Below are 21,166 nucleotides of genomic sequence, written 5' to 3'. Positions count from 1 at the left end.
CAAGACAAAACCCAGGTGCAGACGTAGCTCCCGGTGCGGTGTCAACTGTGACAGCCTATTAAACTCTCTGTCACTGCCCCTATCCTGCCTCTCAGAGCTACAGAGGCAGGAAGAGGCAGAGGCTGCAGCGATATCATCCGTCAAGGTCTCGTCACTCCCCAAACAGCAGAAAAACAACCACCGCTGCAATTGATTTAAATATAAGTCAGTGCCCAAGAACATAATTTCCTCCATTATCTGACACACTCACCCTTCAAGAAGACTGCAGATTTAACAGTAAGAGGAAGGAACTTATTATAATTATAATAATACAAGAGATTGTATGTCTGTCTGTGTCACAGGTGCAAGACCATGAACCCAGACATGTGAAATTTGTCGTGCATAATAAGGGGGGCACTAGGGGTATGTGCATCTAGCTTATTTGGTTTTTTAAATGCATCAATTAATTTCAATTAATTTAAATGTGTCTGTGTATTTCAAGCCTGCAGAATCATCTTCAGGCACTAGGTGGCAAACTTCCCTAACCAGCCCATAGCTTTTCAGACAGCTGTATAAGTGTGCTTGAAGGCTCATGTGTATCAAACTAACGGTTACTCTACTCTGTGCAAAGCTGAGTCCACTCACTAACCAACTGACAGCTTTGCAGTTGATATGGTTTGAAGCCATAGGGGAGTACTCCAGGGGTGGGGGGTGAGGTTTTTTTTCTTAATTCTTAATTCGTTTTTAGTTTCATATCACAAAAGAACTATATCAAGACATCAACAGTGTCTGCTAGTTGTACTGATTAAACACTCTCAAATCCCGGACACTGTTGCACGAGTCTCCGTTTCTTTTGCATCCAGGCCTTCTTTCCGCTCCAACCCTCCCTCCCCCCACCCTCTAATAATACCCACCTCCTGAGTGATCCCACCTCAGGACCAACTCAGGAAAACCCCCCAGACAAATAATATTCAAAGGAAAGCAAAAGGAGAAAATAAGGAGCATGGTCAATCCAACCGCTCCACACGTCGCTGCCCAGTGAGGAGGCCTCGATCCTCTTTCATCAGGTGTCTAAACAACATTAATTCACGGGAGGCCAAAGATGACGTGGCCTCACGCCACGCTTCAGCCCTGGGTCGGTGTTTCGCCTTCCACGCCTGGAGCACCAGTCTTTCAGCCACTAGAGCTGCCCTTAACAACCAGTCCACAGGGCGGGGGGGAGGCAGAGTTACACGCCAGCCCCCTCCTCCGGGCAATGGACAGACCCCTCCCTCAGGGAGCTATAAGAGTGCACCAGACCCTTCTCTCAGGGCTCTTGCTCATGCGTCGCACACGCTTGGTAGAGGGCTGTACTGGTATAGCCTGATCTGGTGTAAAAGCAGCTTCGTGAATGTCATGCAGATTCTTTTTCATTTCAGTGGAAAAAGTAAATGCTGTTGTTAAACTGGCCTTCCCCCACAAGGCACTCAGCAGGGCTCCTGCCCCCCCCCCCAGTTTCCCCACCACCGGTCTTAACTAGCCGCCACCAACAGTCCCCCCCTTCCCTCCCCATGCCTTCCTCTGTGGGCGCTGGGTCTTTTTAGACTGCAAGCCCCGTGGGTGGGGATGGCCTTGTTTTACTGACTGTAGGGAAGCCGCTCCAGCAGGCTTTTCGGCCGAGAAGCAGGATAACAACACTTCACATAAATACATACATACTTAAATTAACTATTGTGTTGTGTGAATAAGTTTCTGGATGTTTCTCCTGCCAGTTTCAGCGAAGGACCCCAAGTTCTAGCATTGTGAGGTATGGAAATACACACACACACACACACAAATCTCAGTTTAGCCACGAACTCACTAGATTTATCTTAAGTAAATCCCGCCCCCAACACACATCTGCAATATGGACTGAATAACACTGCCCTCCTTTGACATGCTTACTGTAAGGATTACTGATAATACACACGAGGTGCATTGCATCCTGACAGTTCCCTATAAATGCTAATTCTTTTTATATAAACGAGTCTTCCAGAAGGTGTTCTATCGTCAGAAGACAGACTAACAAACAAAAGAATCCAACTTCAGAAAGATTAGGGAAAAGGACAGAAGGGTAATTTGCTCCATCAAGATTGGCAAAACAAACAAATCATCCATCTCTGCCACAGAAAAGTGTATTCGCAAGTAAATTGTTTTGCTGAGAATTTGCAACCAAACGCCAAGATTCATGTTCCTGGCAGCCTACTGAATAATATAACAAATGATATATGATTTATATCCAAAACATTACTCCTAAACGGAAAGGAAACACGGGCAAGAAATCTGTTATCAAAGCAGCAGGTTGATGAAACTGCTCTCACCAGATCACTCCCTCTAAAAGCAGACTCAGATGCTAAGTGTCAACTGATATTTAGCCAAAAGCAAGCTGCTGGGAAACAAAAGAGAAGTATCAGCATGTTTGGGGAGCCCCAAAGGTTTGCACAAGTACAGAAAGGTTTTTTAGTGGGGTTGGTGGGTGTCCCACTTGTTCTCTCTAGGAGGGACCAGCTCAAGCGGTTTCTCATTTTTTACTGACTCTTCTGGCACCCCACCCCCCCAACACACAAAATTTTAGAAGTCGGGGGAGAGGGCATGGCATGAAATATCGAAAGCTTACAGAGGACTTAATTGCTGCCCATATTATGTTGAGTGTGGGGAGGAGAAAAAATAAAACATACCAGTTATTTCTATTATGGAATCAAAAAGTTGTGGGTTAATCCTAAAGCACACAATATAATCCTAAAAGACACAATAATCCTAATATATACAATATATTCTGGTTTTGCTAATTATGGGGGGGGGCATCCCAACCACTGGAAAGCCCACTCCTCCCCACGGGCATCTGAGATGTCCACAATAGTCCAGGAATCAGCATAGAAGCTGCATGCAAAGAATATGCTACAGCTTTTTCATTTCATGTTTTTGGGGTCCCCAGGGCCAGCGTCAGAACCTGGTAGGTTCAGGCAGGTACTGGGGCCCCCTCAGTGTCTGGCATTGACACCAGAAGCTGTGGAGCTTCCCTTGGAAATAATTTTTTTCTTGCCAAGTAGCACCAGCCACCATTTAAAATTTCCCACAATACCTCCACAACACAGCACTGACTGGGTTCCTCAGAGTGCTGCTTACTACTGTCAGGGAGTAACTACTGTCAGGGAGTAACTACTGTCAGGGAGTAACTACTGTCAGGGAGTAACTACTGTCAGGGAGTAACTTACTACTGTGGGTCTGCTGATGGAGGAGGTGACCCACTGACAGAGGAAGGACCCCGCCAGAGGGCATTTTGCTGAGAGCCCGTTCAAACTCGGAGCGAGCCTTGCGGGGGGGCGGGGCACAGGTTTGGAAAAGTGATGATGTAGATTCACCATATGGTTTGATTCCAAGATGGCGGCCCTGCTTCAAGATGGTGGCTAAATAAACAACAGCTCCCGCCCCCCTTGTGAGGTCAGAATCACAGAGAATAAGGATGACAGACCCTCAAAAAACACACACACACAAGAAAGCCAAGATCTCCGAGGTTATTTTAACAGTGCAGAAGAGGAATTCCAAGCTGCCCTGTATGCAAAGGCAAAGCTGAGAGTTGAAAACTGTAGCAATATTTCCCCCCTGTTGGTCAAACACATCATCATGTGGAAAGAGTCTTCGTTCACCAAAATATTCTTCAAGTAAAATGATCTGAGCAACTGTTTCTTTCCCCACATGCTATGGTTGCTGATGCCTCTTTTTGACTTTTATGCACAGGCTTTGTCCAGGCAGTTAAGCCTAAGTTTGCATCCATAAGGGCTAGACACTTGCTTTTTCGAACAGAAAAAAATGGAAGTGGAGATTCCCCAAAAGCAGTGATTTATATTCTTTTTTGTTGGTGTTGCAACCTGACTAGGGAGATCCTGGCTTGGCTCCCCAACACAACTATGCAACTGGTGAAACCCATTCGCAAGAGACAACACAGTGGTGTAGTGGAACCAGCACTTGTGGGGTTGAAGCACTAGGACTTTTTGACTAGCAGGGTCTATGATGTCATCTGCCACCCCCCTCAGGTTTCCTTGTTCCCTCTCAGCTTAGCTACAATCCTCACTGTAGCTGCAGGAGAAATGTGTTTTCTCAACAACAATATGTTGTTTTCAGCTATCCTTGTTGTAACACAAATTACTTGGTGCTGGCTTGGTTTTGAATGGGCAACAAAGACCCATTAACTTCACAAAAGGAGAAAAGAAAACTGCTAGAACTGGATTGGTGGTATGGATCCATAGGGTTGCCTGTATTTTTGGACTCACCTTGGGGGCACAGCTATGGGGACTAGGGATAGCGGAGAAAATGAGTTCAGATTTTTATGAATGTGACCCATGGATTCTGTGAACCAGCTTTTCCCCAGTCGGGCAGACTTGTGAACCGTTTTTCTAATTTTCTGGAATTTTGCACAAATTTAATAATAGAAAAATATGTAGAATTTTTTTAAAAAATGGCCTAAAATGCTCATTTCCCCCACAGGCTAAAGCATGAAACATACATTTTGGCAATTTGAGGGATTTGCGCATTTTGACAAATTTGCGCAAATGTGAATCTGCACCTACTCTGAAACCTTTTTAAAAATCCGATCCCGTCAGTGTTCGGACGATGGAACGAAAGGCTCCTGACAATCCGCAAAATGCAGAAAGAACAGATTTTACAGTCCATACATCCCTAATGAGGACTGGCATGTTGTGTACCTGCACCTCAAAATTTAACCACTACGCCATGCGATGCCACTCAAATCTCGGCCTGCATATCCTGCAAAATAATTTCTACAATGTGGCCACATCCGAGCCAGCCTGCTGGGACTCTACCACCTCCTCAAGGGGAGGATAATTCTGCTGCGTCTCATTTGATGGAAAAAAATGAGTGTGCCGATTATAATTACTTGTCTCCAGAGGCATTGCTAGGCACTTAAAAGATTCAGGACCTAGACCCATAGGACAACAATCTGCATAAAGTTTACATATGTAAAATTCTTACACTGGAGAGGCAGTGCAGTGCAGTGGTTAGAGTGTTGGACTGGATCTTGGGAGATCCGGGTTCTAGTCTCCACTCAGCCATGAAGCTCCCTGGGTGACTTTGGGCCAGTCACTGACTCTCAGCCTAACCTACCTCACAGGGTTGTTTTGAGGATAAAATGGAGAGGAGGAGGGCCATGTAAGCAGTCTCCAGTTCCTTGCAAGAGAGGAAAAGGCGGAATAGAAATGTAATAATTATAGGGGTGTACAGATTACTCATCCCATTCCAGTCTAGGGTGTCCGCGGTGGGGGAGGAGGTGATCCGTCCCTCCCCCGCGGAATCCTCCCCGGCCAGCTCCACTCCATGGCAAGTCTGCGGAGCCACCAGCCAGGGCCACCCGCAACCGGACCTCCATCCGCTGCCGGGCTGTGGCTACAAATGGTGGCCGCCATAGCGGCCACCATTTGTGTCCCCACGTTAACTGTGATAGGCTATGTATATATTTACGTAGCTATCACGGCAAAAGGCAGGGACGCAAATGGCGTAGTGGATGCTATCTGCATCCCTGCTCTTTGCCGTGATAGGCTACATAGGGAAGGGAAATGGCGGCCGCAGACCAGGACAGCAGACGGACTGGATGGCCGACAAAAGGTAGGGTCCATCCCGGGGAAATTTTGTGGGGTGGCGGGGGGAGATTGCCCCATTCCGCCATGGACTCCGGGGGGCCGGCTTCTAAAGAATCCGGCCTCACTGGAGTCCGTGTCGTAATTCTGTAACATCCCTAAATAATTATAAATAAATATGTGAATTTATATCTGTATATGCACATTCCAAATTAATTACTAGGATTTCTTTAAATTTCGCAGAAGGCAAAGCCAGCCAATTAACTTCCCAGGCAAATAAAGTACTTCCTATTTAATTTGCACCCCACCTCCCAGGTCATCCGAAATCAATAGTTCCTCTTCAGTTACAATTTGCAATGAACAGGTGTGAAAAAACGAACAAAAAAGAGCTTGAAATGAGCGTTCAAACACTCCCCCGCCATGCGATTAAGCTTAGGGGGAAAAGCTTCCATTGGCAGCAATGAAAGTATTTTTTTCCGTGGCTTAATTGCCATGTGGAGGGGATTATGGGAGTAGGGCTGCTGCAGCATGTGGGGAGCGGGGGTTAAACCTTCTCTCTCCAGATGCAATCCCCCTTGAAAAATGTTCCTTGCGTGGCAATTAAAAGCAGGAAAAATCCTTCCATTTGGTACCAGCCCTCTAGGTAAAAGACTCCGGGTGGTGGGAAGCTCGATGAAAATGTCGATCCAGTGTGAAAAACAGTGGCTGCTGTGAAAAAGGCAAATTCCATGTTAGGCACAGTGACGACCTAACAGTGCTATCACCATTTGAAAGGGCAGTATATCAACACCACTCGTGAATGGATACAATATAGGGCTATTTGGTCTGCTTTTATTAAAGTTTATGTATAATACACTCTTTCTAGAAGGCTGTAGTCAATTGAAATTGATACTTTTAATTTGTTTTGCTTTTGTTGCATTTTACAATACAAACATTAATTAATAATAACAACAACATTAATAATAATAATAATAATTTGGAAAGGAACTGAAAATAAAACTGCCAAGTTCATACTGCCCTTATACGAACGTATGGTGCGATTACAATTAGAATACTGTGTCCAGTTCTGGTCACTGCAGCTAAAAAAGGATATTGCAGAGCTGGAAAAAGTGCAGAAAAGGGCAACTCAAATGATCAAGGGGTTGGAGCAACTCCCCTATGAAGGAAGGTTATGACAGTTAGGATTGTCTAGCTTAGAAAAAAGTGAGTAAGGGGAGACATGACGGAAGTGTACAAAATTATGCACGGTGTGGAAAAAGTGGATAGGGAGACATTTTCCTCCCTCTCTCATAATACTAGAACCCAACGGGGACATCCCATGAAGCTGATTGGTGGGAGATTCAGGACAGATAAAAGGAAGGTCGTCTTCACACAGCACAGAGTCAAATTATGGAATTTGCTACCACAAGATGTAGGGATGGCCACCGATTTGGATGGCTTTAAAAGGGATTAGACAAATTCCTGGAGGAGAAGGCTATCAACGGCTACCTGATGGCTATGTGCTCCCTCCAGGATCAGAGCCTGTATACCTGTGTACACCAGCTGCTGGTGACCATGGGCGGGAGGGTGCTGCTGCACTCGTGTCCTGCTTGTGGGTTTCCCGTGGGCAGCTGGTTGGCCACCGTGTGAACAGAATGCTGGACTAGATGGAACCTGGGTGTGATCCAGCAGGGTGCTTCTGATGTTCTTAAGGCCCTGGTGAATAGATTTGGGGCCAGTGGCCCAGACCTAGCAACACTCCTGCTTGCCTCTGAAGCGGGCAGATGGGAAGGTGTAGGTAGTCCCAAACAGGGAGCCCTTAACTCAATCTGCAGCCAGGGTGACACCGTTTGGGCTTTACAGCCCCTTTTCTTGGACTCTGGATGGTTAGCTGATGACCCTTTCCAAGAAGGATTCTTCGGTGAGGCTTTTGCCCTGAAATGTATTGAGGCAGCAGCTGAAACTCCTACAGCATTTCCAGGCCGTGAAAGAATTTTGCACTGTCTGGGTAACTTGGACGGGGTAGCCCGTTGGAAGAAAAGAAAAAAGGAAGGTGTAGGAGGCCAGCAAAGCATTCTCTGCATATTTCCATAATCAAGTACATCGCTGTTGGATTATTTCTCCTTTAAAAAAAAGAAGAGAGGAATGGAAGCATCCAGAATGCAAAAAAAGGTTATTGTTAGGATGGTATTTTGTGTGTGTGTGTGTGTGTGTGTGTGTGCGTGAGAGAGAGAGAGAGAGAGAGCGCAAGCACACACTGCAATATATAACTGAAATCCCCAAATCAATCTGTTCTGGGCCTCAGAATGTTTGGCCCCTAGATTGAATTGTTTATACCTCCATTATTCGCCTCTGTGCATGTACAGAGTCCCTTTTCCTTACCACTGACTTAACATTTGTATGAATCGCTTGCTGGGGAGGGGGGAATGAAGGTGGGAACTTAAGCCCTGGAATCTTGTAATTTTTTATAAGTACAGCATAAAATGCAGACTCCCCAAACCCAAGATTCTAGACCTCATGGTGTGCAGCTGCGGAGAAAAGGCTCACGGTCTGGCAGCAGCACTGGAGACGGGGGAGGGGGGAGATTGTTGCTGGATAGAGGATATAATCCTTTGCATACTGCTGCCACTCCCCAGTTTCAAGACATTTACCCATCAAGGGAGTCAGTACACAGGTTGGAAGGTGCTGGGTCCCTATCACCCAGCTATTTGCAGGGGAAAATTGCAGTCATTGCTAAATAATCATACTCACAGCATTAAACATCCTTAATGTTTAATGCCCGCAAAAGGTTTAATGCCTACAAGAACCCATAAAAGGAAACTCTCTGGTAACGGCTTTTTGCTTAGACTCCTAAGGACTTTTTTGGCCAGACAACAAAAACCTCAATGCGGATCTCCTTACAGATCAGACATGATGCAGCTGAAACCAAAAACCAAAAAACTAAAAACCTTTCACCCTCGCACCTGCCATGGACAAAACCACCCAATGAACAAGCAAAAATAAAATAAAAGCGTCCAGATGTTCACTTCCTGGAATGGATTTAGGGGACTGGTTAAAAGCATCGCACGATCAATTTACCGCCTAGAAATAGCAACTGCCCATTTCTTTTCGGAAAAGAATGTACCTTTGTGCCAAATAAAGTGGGGGGGGGGAGGTTGCAGTATCAGTTTTGGGAAGGAGGTGAGGAGAAGCCACCAAAAGCGAAGTTTGGATGGACTAGATAAAGCCTCTGTAAGAGAACAAAGACCCACAGTTTACAAAGAGGTCCAGACGGATTCTCTAAGAACTGCCCCCTAAGAACGATTCACTAAGAACCAGTGCCTCTTTGGGGGAATACTTACTCTTTCTTAGCCTAACCTACCTCACTGGGTCTGGATGGGAGGTTTGCAGATGTTCCCATGTTTTGAGGTCTTTGTATATGCGGGCCTCCGAAACAGAGGATATTACTCATGATGTATTCTTCTGTGACTTTCCACAGTGCCAGCTTCAGGTCTTGGAGGGCCCTGGGGCAAGACACCCTCAATGGCCCCCCTCCCTCAGTGAGTCCACCTTCTCACCACCACTGTCACTAACTGCTCATCCTCTCTCCCATCATTGCTACCGCTTGCTCACTGGACAGGCAGAGAGCTGGTGCGCAAGTCGGCCATGGCATCTCCTGCTCCTCCTCCTCCCTGCCACCGTTGTCTGGGCCGGAGCAAGAGGCAGGCGAACAAGCAGGCTGCAATGGGGAAGACGAGGAGTAACTCCAGGGGGCTCTCACCAGTGGGGCCCTGCTGGGGCATAGGCCATTGGCAGGAGTCTGACCATGCCCACCTTTCACGCCAGCCCTGACTTGCACGCCAGTTCCAGGAAGATTTCTTGCGTGGCTGGGAGGAATGTCTGACAGATCTTTGCTTGAGCAAATGTGTACATTATTTGTAGATATGGTTGCTCATGTAACCAACTGAGCAGCTTTATTCGCTGGCTGCTAAAAAGAATAGAACAAAAGTCCTAAAAACTGTTGCTGTGAACTGTGCACATGATGAATTGGTTTGAATGGCTTGTTATTATTGTTTCTTTAATTTTCTCTTGTGACTGTTGTTTCTTTTCTGGGAAAAAATGGTCTGTTGTCTCTTTTCTGGAAAATTGGCCTGTTGTCATTTTGCTGGAAAAAAATGCTCTGTTGTCGCGCTGCTGGGAAAAAATGGTCCGTTGTCACTTTGCAAGAAAAATGGTAAGAACCCATGCAATAAAAATCGACTGACTGACCTCACAAGGTTGTTGTCAGGAAAAAGTGGGGCAAGAGTGAACGAAGTACATGGCTTTGAGCTCTAGAGTGGAAGGGTGGGATATAATGAATAAATAAATAAATCCAGTGCATTAGAATCCCCAGAATTGTCAGAAAAGTTCAGTGCAAGGAAACTGGTGAAAGACCTGAACAGGAAGGTAATTTAGCAGGAGTGTTAAGGATGCACATTAAATTAGTGTTTCTGTAAGGGACCTGGAACCAAGAGGCAGTGTAGTGGTTAGGGTTTTGGAGTAAGCTCACTGGGCGATCTTGGGCTACTTAACCTGACTGACCTCACAGGGTTGTTGTGAAGATAAAAAGGGGGGTGAATAACCTTGAATATCCTTCCCTTAGAGAGTAACCTTTCCCCAACCTGGCGTCCTCCAAATACTTTGGACTACAATTCCCAAGATTCCTGACCATTGGCCCTGCTGGCTGGGGCAGATGGGAGTTGATGTCCACAAGATCTGGGGGGCAGCTTGCAGCTCATCCTCTTTTATTTACATCTGTATAAGTGCAGTGGGGTGATCAGGACTATGGTGAGCGGGTAGGAATGGTGGATGCATTTAAAGACTTTTTGTCTTTAAATGCATCCACCCTGCTGCACAGGGGCTAAGAGAGAAAAAACTCCATTGGCGCCAATGGTTTATACTGCCCTTACCCGTGTGCAGTGGTCCTGATCTGGCTCGGGACCCCACGTGCTTACACAGAAGCAGATGAGAGAGCAAGGATCAGGTGCATGCCACCTATCTGATGCAGTGCATAGTTTAGCCCCAAGACATGGCCTGATTTTCCATACGAGTTATCGTTATCATCAAGAGAAGAAACTGCTGCAGGGAATTTGTTTCTTGCTTCCCTGAACATCTACAGCACATCTCAGAACAACTATAGAGGAACTTTGAAACTAAGAACTGGCACTGGAGTTTTGCTTGGTTTTTTCCCCTTCTCCCTCCCAATCCCTTTTTCTTTTGAGTCGTGCCTTTTAGATTGTAAGCTGCGCCGGGAGCCTTTTTTGGCTGAAGAGCAGGGTAAAAATGCTGTTGATGGATCAATCAATCATCCCCGGAAACAGCTAAGGGAAGCCACGTTAAGGGAAGCCACGTACCTTGGAAATGAGTTCGTCGTGGTTGGCGAGGTGGGCCCTGCAGTGGATGCAGCTATAGGTTCGGTGGCATGAAGGCAGGTACGCCTGGAACGTCTTGGAGCGCGTCATCTTGACCATTGGCGCCACCGAACGCTGCGCGAACTCTGGGGTGGCCCACGAGGCGCTCCCACAGGACGGGTCGCAGGGGAAACACTGGAACACGCAGGTGAAGGCCGTGGTTCGGCAGGGGGCGGGTGTGGGGCAGGCTCCACACGCTGGCAACGGCTTCAGGAGAAGAGAACCAGGCACGGGGGCCGGTCGACTTGTGCAGGCCTGAGCCAGCGAGAAACAGAAACAAACATAAACGAAGCCATGTTTAGAAAAACAAGCTCCATGGCTAAAAGTTTTTCAACGTTCCAGTGCTAAGCCATGCCTTTCAACTATTGGGCAAGAAGTGCATCTTTTTTTTTAAAATGTGCCGAGGTTTTGCCCCGAATTTCTAGAAATGTTTTTCCTTAGAGCGCAATCATGTGCACGTTTACTCAGATGTAAGCCCCACCAAAGCCAATTTAGTAAAGTATGCATAGGATTAGAGCAGCTTTCCCCAACCGCATGCCCTCTAGATATGTCGGGGCGACAAATCTCATCATTCCCAGTCAGGCTGGGAATGATGGGAGTTGTAGTCCAACACATCTCAAAGGTGCCCAGTTGTGGAAAGCTACATTAGAGCAGGCATGAGCAACTTGTAGCCTACAGATAATTTTGGCCTAAGGCTCTCATGATCCTTCACCATTGGCTATGCTGGCTAGGGCTAATGGGAGTTGTAGGCCAAAACATCTGGAGGGCCACAAGTTGCCGACGCCTGCATTACAGCCTTAAATCTCCAGCTTCAGACTTCTGCGAAAACCGGAGATTAGCTAAAAAAGGAGGGGGAGAAAGGAGAAAAAACTGTCCAGAAAAAACTGTCCTAATCATGCTTTCACAGCCCAGCCAACACAGAACACCAAACAGGCTAGGCCTGTTCTATTCCTGACCGGGGATCAAGTTTCTAGACCTCTCTGTTTTACAGATAGAAAAGCCTTCCGGGAGACATTTTAAGGTGGTTAGGTGCAAAAGGGCTCATGAACCTTTGGTCGTTATAAAAGAAAGTTGCCCTCTTCTACACATGTCCGGCTTGTCACCTGCTTGTCATGTTCATCTTGTGTGGCTTATCATGCGAGAACAAGCACTCTACAATCGGTCAATCAATTTTATTGTAATCGGGCAATCAGGCATTGTGCCTCAAATTGTTACTAATTAGAAAAACAAGAGACAGTAAAAACGAACAGACCTGCTGGCTGCAGATGTATGCTTTTCTTCAAACATTTCAGGTTGGATCCCCGACCTGGTTATGCTTAGAGTAGACCCATGGAAATCGATGAGGTTCAACTCAGTCATGAGCGACTTCCCCGTCCCTTTGATTTCAGTGGGGGTGCTCTAAGCATGCCCAAGTCTGGATCCAACCTATTTTTTAAAATTCATATGCCGATTTATGCAGATTTAAAACAGGTTACATCAAATATGTCAATCGGGCCAAATTATATGATACATTATTCATGGTTTTTTTTTAAGTGCATCTAAATTGGCCATATTTATCTTTATTTATTTATTGCATTTATACCCCGCCTTTTTTCCTCTTGCAAGGAACCCAAGGCGGCTTACATTATCCTCCTCCTCTTCATTTTATCCTCACAACAATAACCCTGTGAGGTGGGTTGGGCTGAGAATCTGTGACTGGCCCAAAGTCACCCAGTGAGCTTCCATGGCCAAGTGGGGACTAGAACTCGGATCTCCTGGCTCCCAGTCCATCACTCTCACCACTACACCACGCTGGCTCTCTTGGGGTGGGGGAGAGAAATAAAGCAGCTGTGAGGACCTGATCCAGAAGGTGCTCCAGATACAGTTTACTGCTGAAAAGGACTGCTACTGCAAACAGCACATTTTGGGGCAAAATGCATGCAGGGGCTGGGGGGCAAGGTTCTGATGGAAAAAAGAGGCCATGAGTACTTCACCCAGGTCGAAGCCCCCTTGTTTTTCTTTCAAATTAAAAGCGGCCAGTTTAAAGAGTTAAAAAAAAAAGCATGGACAATGTAAACATGCAGTTGTAGTCCTACAACTGACTAGACAATGGGCAGCGAAGCAGATACATGGCATGGAGTGGAATGAGGTGGTAGAGTCCTCAAGTGGTAGACGGGACTGCACCACTTTCAGAGGATAGGTGCAGGGATATTTTCTGGAACGCTTCCCTTTGTCAAAACAAAACACGAACCTCTCGCAAACAGAAAACCAGAACAGCAGACAAACCGCTAGGAGAGACCCTCTCACCCTGTGATGCTACGTTTCAAATGGGGGGGGGGAGAATTTGAAAACGGGGCTCCTCTCCCTGCAGCCCAAAGTGGCGTGATCCATGGTATCCCCTCATTCTCCTGCAATAGTGGGACTGCAGCTCAATGGCAGAGCCAGGTTCCACCCCTGGCATCTCCGGCTAAGAAAAAGATGAGACCGCAAGGGATAGAAAACATTTATCTCTGACTGAGGCCCTGGACAGCAACAGCCAGACAGAGCTGACAGTACTTGGGTATAAACCAGGGGCCCCCAAATGGCCACACCCCCTTCCCCTGATCCCACCCCCCTTTCCACCATCCACCAAACATTTGGTGGTTTGCCGGCTTCTGTGCCGTTTTCTCCCATTCTGAAAGGCTGAAATGCCTCACCTAAGGCTTCGTTAGTGGCAGGAAGAGCTGTAAATGATGCTGGTATTTTTTGTATGTTGGCCACACCCCTTTGCCTCTGGCCACACCCCTTTGCCTCTGGCCACACCCCTTTGCCTCTGGACCCCCCCACCACTGGAATGAGCCCCCCCCAGCTTCTCCAAGAGCTTCAACACCCCTGGCATAAACAAAGAAAGCTACTTTATCTCTTCTTTTAGATTCGCTGCCTTCCAAGGAGGATGCGCTGGGCCAGCGGCGTCATCTCTGCCTGTCCTCCCACGCAGGGTTGTCATGAGGATAAAATGGGAAGAAACCACCGACACCGCCCTGTGGCACAGTGGTGAGAATGCTGGACCGGGAGCCGGGAGATCTGGGTTCTAGTCCCCACTTGGGCATGGAAGCTCACTGGGTAGCGTTGGGCCCAACCCACCTCACAGGGTTGTCGTTGTGAGGATAAAATGGAGAGAAGGAGGAGGAGGGTTACGGATGCCGCCTTGGGTCCCTTAAGGAGGAAATAAGGCGGGATAGAAATGCAATAAATAAAAAAAATGTAATAATAATAATAATCTCGGCAAGAAGGCTCCAATGCGATAAGCGGGCATACGTCTCCGAGAGCCGCGTACCTGCCCCCCAAAGAAAAGAAAAACGCTTTACAGCATTAGAACACTCATCCCTGGATCGCCCCCAGCTGCAATTACATTTCCTGGCTACTGGCAGATTCAAAAGGGAAATCCCTCGCAGGAGATCGCGGGAGGAAAAAATTATCCCTGTGCCGGCCAAAGTAAGTTGCCTGAAGAGATAAACCAGTCACCTCCCGGAGGCGAGCTAAAAGTAGCTCTATTCTGCCCAAACTCCCTCCATCCCGCAAAACCCCCAGCACACAGCACATCGAACACGCCTGGCTTGGTGTGGCGGGGCCTCCTGAGCCAGCGTCGCTGCTGACCATTAACGGGACAGGAGACGGCCAAACTGCTGCAGGGGGAAGGCAGGACAGGAGGGCCGAGGGCTCCCAATCAGGCCCTCCCCTCTCTACACAGAGAGTCGGGCGAGAGGAGTCATGCTGCGTCACACAGGCCCGTGCAGGCATGCCAGGGCTTTTTAGAGCAGGGGAGAAAACAGATCTCCAGGTGGACTTCAACTCCCAGCATTCCCGACCACTGGCCATGCTGGCGGGGATTCTGGGAGGTGAAGTCCAAAACATCTGGAGGTTTAGAGGACTTGCAACAGCCAAATCCCCAATGCATGGGCGATGCAAGGATTTAAATATTAAAATGCTCCTGTAAAGCCAGTCCTGACACAAGGAGGCTGCCTGTCGCTTCTCTGCACAGTTCACTGCTCTGGGCTCACTCTTCAGTCAGCAGAGTAAGGTAGTGGAGTTCCAAGGTGATAGGAGGGACTCTACCGCTTCAGAATGCTGGCGGGGGACACCATTTTGGAATTTTCCTTTGCATTATTAAATAAAAAATAAAACACTCCCTACACAGCAAAAATCTAGCACAGCAAGAAGTGGGTATCTGACATGCTTCTCCCTGGTGTGCTAGCCTTCCACTTGCAAGGAGGTTGCTTGTTTGCTTCTTTCTTACTTGAAGGAACATTTTAAAACCTGGCATCTCCTACCGGCAACCTGGTGTGGTACAGTCCACTTCAAGATACTGCTTCCCCCTTCTCTTGTCTGTGGTTAGACCAGGCTATAGTCCAATTAATTAATTTTGTACAGCGCAATCCTATGCATGTCTGCTTAGAAGTAAGTCCCACTGAGTTTAATGGGACTTACTCCCAGGTAAATGCATACAGAACTGCAACTCTATTAGAGACAGTGCCAGTCTAGCATCAGGGAGACCCGAGTTCGAATCCTCACTGAGCCATAACAGTCACTGGGTGACCCTGGGCCAGTCAATCGGTCCCATTCTCAGCCAAGCCTACCTTGCAGGGCTGTTGTGAGGATAAAAGGGATGGAGTGGCAAAGAACCTTTGGATTTGTTAGCGCATTTGCACTTGAAGGGTGGGATAAAAATAGGGACTAGACAGATGCTTGGGTAATCTCTGTCTCCCTAGAGCAGCAGTGGGGCGGGGATATGCACCCCCCCAATGTTCCTGGACTCCAAATCTCATGGATGGGAGTCAGGGATGATGGGTGTTGGAGTCCAGCAAAATCTGGAAGGCCACAGTTTCCCCCTCAACTAGGGACTCCCCATCTTGCACTTTGGGGGCCACGCAGCAAAAGAACAGTGGCATGGTCCGATCAATTAAGCCATCCGGTTTTCTCCCATCCCTACACATGACCACCCCGCAACCCTGGGAGCGGACAACAGAGACACAAGCGACTCGTTTGTCTCTCAAACTGCTGAGCCAGTGCTTCTCTCTCATTGCCAGCAAAGGACTCAGCGGTTTTAGCCCCAAAGAAAACAACCTCTGCAGAAACGCCAGCTGGGCCGGTTGGCTTTTTCACAAAGGGAGGAAAGCCCTCAAGAGCCTCTGAGCTCACCCTGTGCACAGACAAGGCTCCCCAACCCCAGATGAAGGGAGGGGTGCGTGGCTCAGTGGTAGAGCCCCTGCTTTGCAGGCAGAAGGTCCCGAGTTCAATTTCCAGAACCTCCATGTAGGGCTGGGAAAAAGCCCTGCCTGAAACCCTGGAAAGGCACCAATGGTCAGCCAGGGTTAGGGAAAGTGGCACCTTCCAGATGGGTTGTGCTGTATCCCCCAGGAAAGTTGGCTGGGGCATGCTGGGAGATGTAGTCCATTTGGAGGGCACCAGATTGGAGAAGGCTGAATTTTAGACAAAACTGGCCTGAACCAATCAATACTCTCTCGGGATAAGGCAGGTTTACATATGAACCTACCCGTACATTACCACTGTCACCTGAGGCCCTCCTCTGAGCGCCTCCTCCAAGGGAGGCTCGGATGGTGACAACAAGGAAGATTGGTGGCCCTTCAACTGTGGAACTAACTCCCCAATGAGGCTCACCTGGCAGCAACATTGTCATCTTTACACTGCCTGTTTAATTAATTATTTTTATTTAAAATATTTCTTGGCTGCTTTTCAAGGCAGAAGCCCACCTGAGGCGGTGTAAACACATAAAACTGATGCAATATTAGAGCGATAAGAGCACAATAAACCAGTAAGAGCACAATAAAAGCAGCAATAACAACTAGCAATATAAAGCAACAACGAAACCAGTGACAATGGCAACCGTACCAAGAAAGGGCCAGAGTAAAATAATACATTTTCCAGGTTAAAACCTTTCTCTACTCTCAGGCATTTAACAGCATATGACAGGGTTTTAAACAGGTCCTGGGATTTCTTATTGTTGGTTGATACTGATATAGCGATAAAAGTGTGTGTGTATGTTTATAAGTTGGATGTAAAGGGTTTTCATATTAGGTCACAATATTGTATTTGGGTATGTTTTAATCTTTGTAAACCATCCAGACCTTTGGCTATTGGGTGGTGTAGAAATGTAATAAATGAAATGATCGGCACGTAGATGTACATCACATAGCTGTGCGATGTACACCCTCCAGTTAAGGACAATTTATTCTGTTTATGCTCAGAGACACATTCACCTCATTTAAAGGTTAAAAAACCATGCAGGAAGGAACCATCGGATCTCTTCGCTGCCCACATGCAACTGCCCTGCCCCCCTGTGACAGGGACACCTCCAACAGGATGGGAGCTGAAAATTAGTTGCATTTATAAAGATGCAGGTGGAGAGATAAATTCGCATTTCTCTTGCTAATTGTCCGTTCCAAGAGCTTCACATCCCATCTCAGTCAGAACCTTTACGAACAACCCTGTAAGGTGGAGTATAATCATGGCCAATAGGACAGATCGCAGCCCAGATAGATTTGCGACTCACTGAAGTGTTACCTTTAAAAAAAAAATGCTTTTATTATTTTTCATTTGTGGTTCGTAATTTTGGCCCCTCTGCCCCCCGAGAGCTTCCACTACTGGGCGGTATAGAAATGAAATAATAATAATTATTATTACTACTACTACACTTAGTGTGTTTATGGCCGAGGAAAGATTTGAGCGGGGGAGGCAGGAATTCTCAGCTCACTCTGTTAGGACGCAATCTTATGCATGTTTAGACAGAAAAAAGGCCTACAACTCCCAGCATGCCCCAATATCGAAAAGAAGCAAAAAAATTGCGCAACTGTGCCCCAAGCACATTGCCAAAACCTCCAGCATAGCATAGGCTACACATTTAAATACATGTGAAGCAGTAACATGAGACAGCTGTGCCCCTGAGCATGCACAGGGTGCATATTTTCTAGCTAAAGGCCATTCTATACACATCCGATTTGCATTTATGGAGGCTGCTGTTCAGTGAGTAAGGACCCTGCTTTGCAGATGATGGGATGTATGTGCCTGTCTTTACCAGAGACACAGGACTAGATGGAATGGACAATGTTGGATCAGGTAGACAAATAGTCTAAGCTATACTTTCTGTGTTCCTATAAGGCGGGGCTGCTTTTTGTATTATTTTTAAAGTAGTCACTGTCTAATAATAAAGACATAAGCTTTTGGGGTATAGGCAAGTGTTTTTATCAGTTTTCTCATGTTGTGATGGTTTTCTTGTATATTTGTAATTTTAGTTATGATTTTAATGGCCTTCAGGCACTGTATTGTTTTTATATTATATTTATATTGTTGCATTGTTTTTATATTCTATCTATATTGCTTTTTAGTCCTTCAGCTTTAAAAATTGCGTTAGTGTGTTTTTAGATCTTTGCACTGCTGCTGTTTTTTCCTTTGGCTTTTCCTTTGGGTTTATTCCGTTCTAAACTTTTAAAGGTTTGTTTGTTTATTTATTTATTGCATTTATATTTCACCTTTTTTCCTCTTGCAAGAAACCCAAGGTGGCGTACATAATCCCCCTCCTCTCATCCTCACAACAACCCTGTGAGGTAGGCTGGGCTGAGAGTCTGTGACTGGCCCAAAGTCACCCAGTGAGCTTCCATGGCCGAGTGGGGACTAAAACCCGGATCTCCCGGCTCCCAGTCCAACACTCTTGCCACTACACCACGCTGGCTCTCATATTATGTTTTTACTAGGTTACTGTGTCTTATGTTTCGTTCTGAGAACCGCCTAGAGAACTTCGGCGATTGGGCAGTATAGAAATGTAACCAAAAAATCAATAAAGGAAATAAAAGTTGTTTATATGAGTTACTAGCCCCATCTGGGCTCCTTGCAAGGAATGGCGGGATATAAATAAATTATCTGAAAAACAGGGTTGCCAACTTACCGGGGGAAAACACACACCCACACCCTGATCTGCCCTTCTCTGTAATTGCAAACTTGACCTGCAGAGGCCAGCAAGAGAATCCATCCACAGCGTGGAAATCAACGTCACCCCTAGTCAATGTTGGTTGCTCCAGCTGTTGTTAAAGGTGCAGCTACTGTGGTGGGCAGCAAAGTCCCCCTCCAAACCCCCTGCCCAGACTGACTGTTCCGCCAGCCAAAAAGGCCTCTCGACCAACTCCAGAGAGCAACAGGAAGGAAGCAGGGCAGGTGAAACCTCACCCCTGGTCCGAGATGCCCTCAAAGAAGAAGCCTAACCTCCTTTTCCCTGAACCAGCGCAGAGGGGCCTTGAAAATGGGCACCGCCGCAAACAGCTGGAGGGGGCCTTGATTTCAAGGGAGGCCGCTCTTTAAGGAGAACACAGGCCAAGCTAAAGACATGCCCTACTCTCAAAATACCATGGCCGCTGGAAACAAGGGGGCTGTCGCCTTTAAATAGCTCGCAACGGCTTTTTCCATCCCAGGCTCTGAAGGGGCCAGAAGCTGAAACGGCGAGAGGGACGTGGAAGGCGGTGACGGGCGACTTTCTGTTGTCGTTAACAATGGCTGTTTCAAACACAAGCTGTGCTGGGTCCGCACTGGCGCTGGCGGGCAGCGGGGCCCCTCGGCCAACCCTTCCTACGGGTTAGGCTCCAGCTTGACTTGTGGTTTGTCTACAGCATACTTCATCTTGGGTGTTTGCGGGGAGTTTTTATCACCGTCTTCTCCAGTGTTCATAACCTCCAGATGTGTGGAATGGCAACTCCCATCACCCCCAGCAACCATGGTGGCTGTGGATGATGGGAGTTGTGGTCAATGCTACCTGGAAAGCACCAAGGTGGAGAAGCCTGCTTTAGTGGGATCCTTCCCATCCTCCAGCGTCCCTTCCCCAACCTGGAGCTTCTCAGATATTGTGGACATCAAGTCCCATCTGCCCCAGCCAGCATGACTAATTGGCAGGAATCCTAGGAGTTGTAGTCCAAAATATTTGAAGCATGCCAGGTTGGGGTAAGGTTACTCTCTAAGGGAAGAATGTTTAACATTCTTTCCCCTCTTTTATCTTCACAACGACCCTGTGAGGTCGGTCAGGGGGACTAGGCCAAGATCACCCAGTGAGCTTCACGGCCGAGTGGGAATTTGAACCCAGGTTTCTCTATTCCTACTCCAAAACCCTAACCACTACACTGCCTCTCAGTTCCAATTCCCCTACTAAAACACCAACTTACCTTGTATCCTTAACATTCCCGCTAAGCTGCTTGCCTGTTCAGAGCTCCTGCCGGTTTCCTTGCTCTGAACTTTTCTGATAATTCTAGAGATTCTAATGCACTGTTTTATTTATTCATTTATCCTCACAACCACCCTGTGAGGTAAGTCGGGGGGACTTGCCCAAGATCACCCAGTAAGAAGGCTGCTTTAGTGGGATCATTCTCCCTCACAACAAGCTGCCTTGCGAGGTAGGCTTGTTTCCCATCAACAGACAAGGTCGCCCACAGTGGGCTCCATTGTGTGAAACAGACACCAGCAATGAGCCATTGCAGCTTTTCCCCAACCCGGAGCCTTCTGGATTGGTTGGACTGCAACCCCCATCCCTGCCAGCCAGCATCATAGCTGGGGATGATAGGAGCTGAAATCCAACACAACCCGGGGGCACCAGGTTGAAGAAGGCTTAAACGCACAACTTTACCTTGCACCCGGCCACCTTTTCAGAAAAGGGCACAAAAACCAGGAAACCTCCAAATGATTGGTGATTGGGGGAAGGAGGTGGGCCCCTGGGAAGGGGGCGGGGCCTGAGGCTCAATGCCCCGCCTTCACCTCTCAACTTGCAATTACTCAGCAATTGTGGCCTATCAGCCAGCCAGATGTGTGAGCCGATTCCATCAGAAAGAATTACATGCGTTCTCTCCGCCTCACTGAACCAGGGACGATGGGTAAAATCCAGCACAAGTCCTATTTAGAGTAGACCCATTGAAATGAATGAGGCTAACTTATAGAATCATAGAATAGTGGGGTTGGAAGGGGCCTACAAGACCATTGAGTCCAACCCCTGCTCAATGCAGGAGTCCAAGTCAGAGCATCCCTGACAGGTGGCTGTCCAGCCTCGTCTTGAATGCCTCCACTGTGGGACAGCCCCCCGCCTCCCTGGGTCATGGGTTCCATTGCCATATTGCTCTAAGTCAGGAAGTTTCTCCGGATGTTCAGCCGGAATCTGGCTTCCTG

General features: G+C 47.4%; 1 protein-coding gene across 3 annotated transcripts in view; it reads right to left on the bottom strand.

Annotated features, from left to right (window-relative positions):
• YPEL2 (yippee like 2) overlaps positions 1-21,166 on the bottom strand; it is a 58,677-nt gene that overhangs the window by 13,742 nt on the left and 23,769 nt on the right. For all 3 annotated transcript variants that reach the window (XR_014786166.1, XM_084823019.1, XM_084823021.1), the window contains exon 2: positions 10,940-11,251. Coding sequence is in view for 2 of the 3 variants with exons in the window: in XM_084823019.1 (XP_084679145.1) it covers positions 10,940-11,056 (117 nt within the window). In the remaining variant the exon portion in view is untranslated. The remainder of the gene's footprint in view (positions 1-10,939; positions 11,252-21,166) is intronic.

This window comes from Heloderma suspectum, chromosome 16, assembly GCF_057233095.1.
Source record: "Heloderma suspectum isolate Gila_16-S chromosome 16, 16-S_ref, whole genome shotgun sequence".
Lineage (NCBI taxonomy): Eukaryota > Metazoa > Chordata > Lepidosauria > Squamata > Helodermatidae > Heloderma > Heloderma suspectum.
The sequence above is the reverse complement of the archived record's forward strand: the minus strand, read 5'-3'. Positions and strand labels throughout refer to the sequence as shown.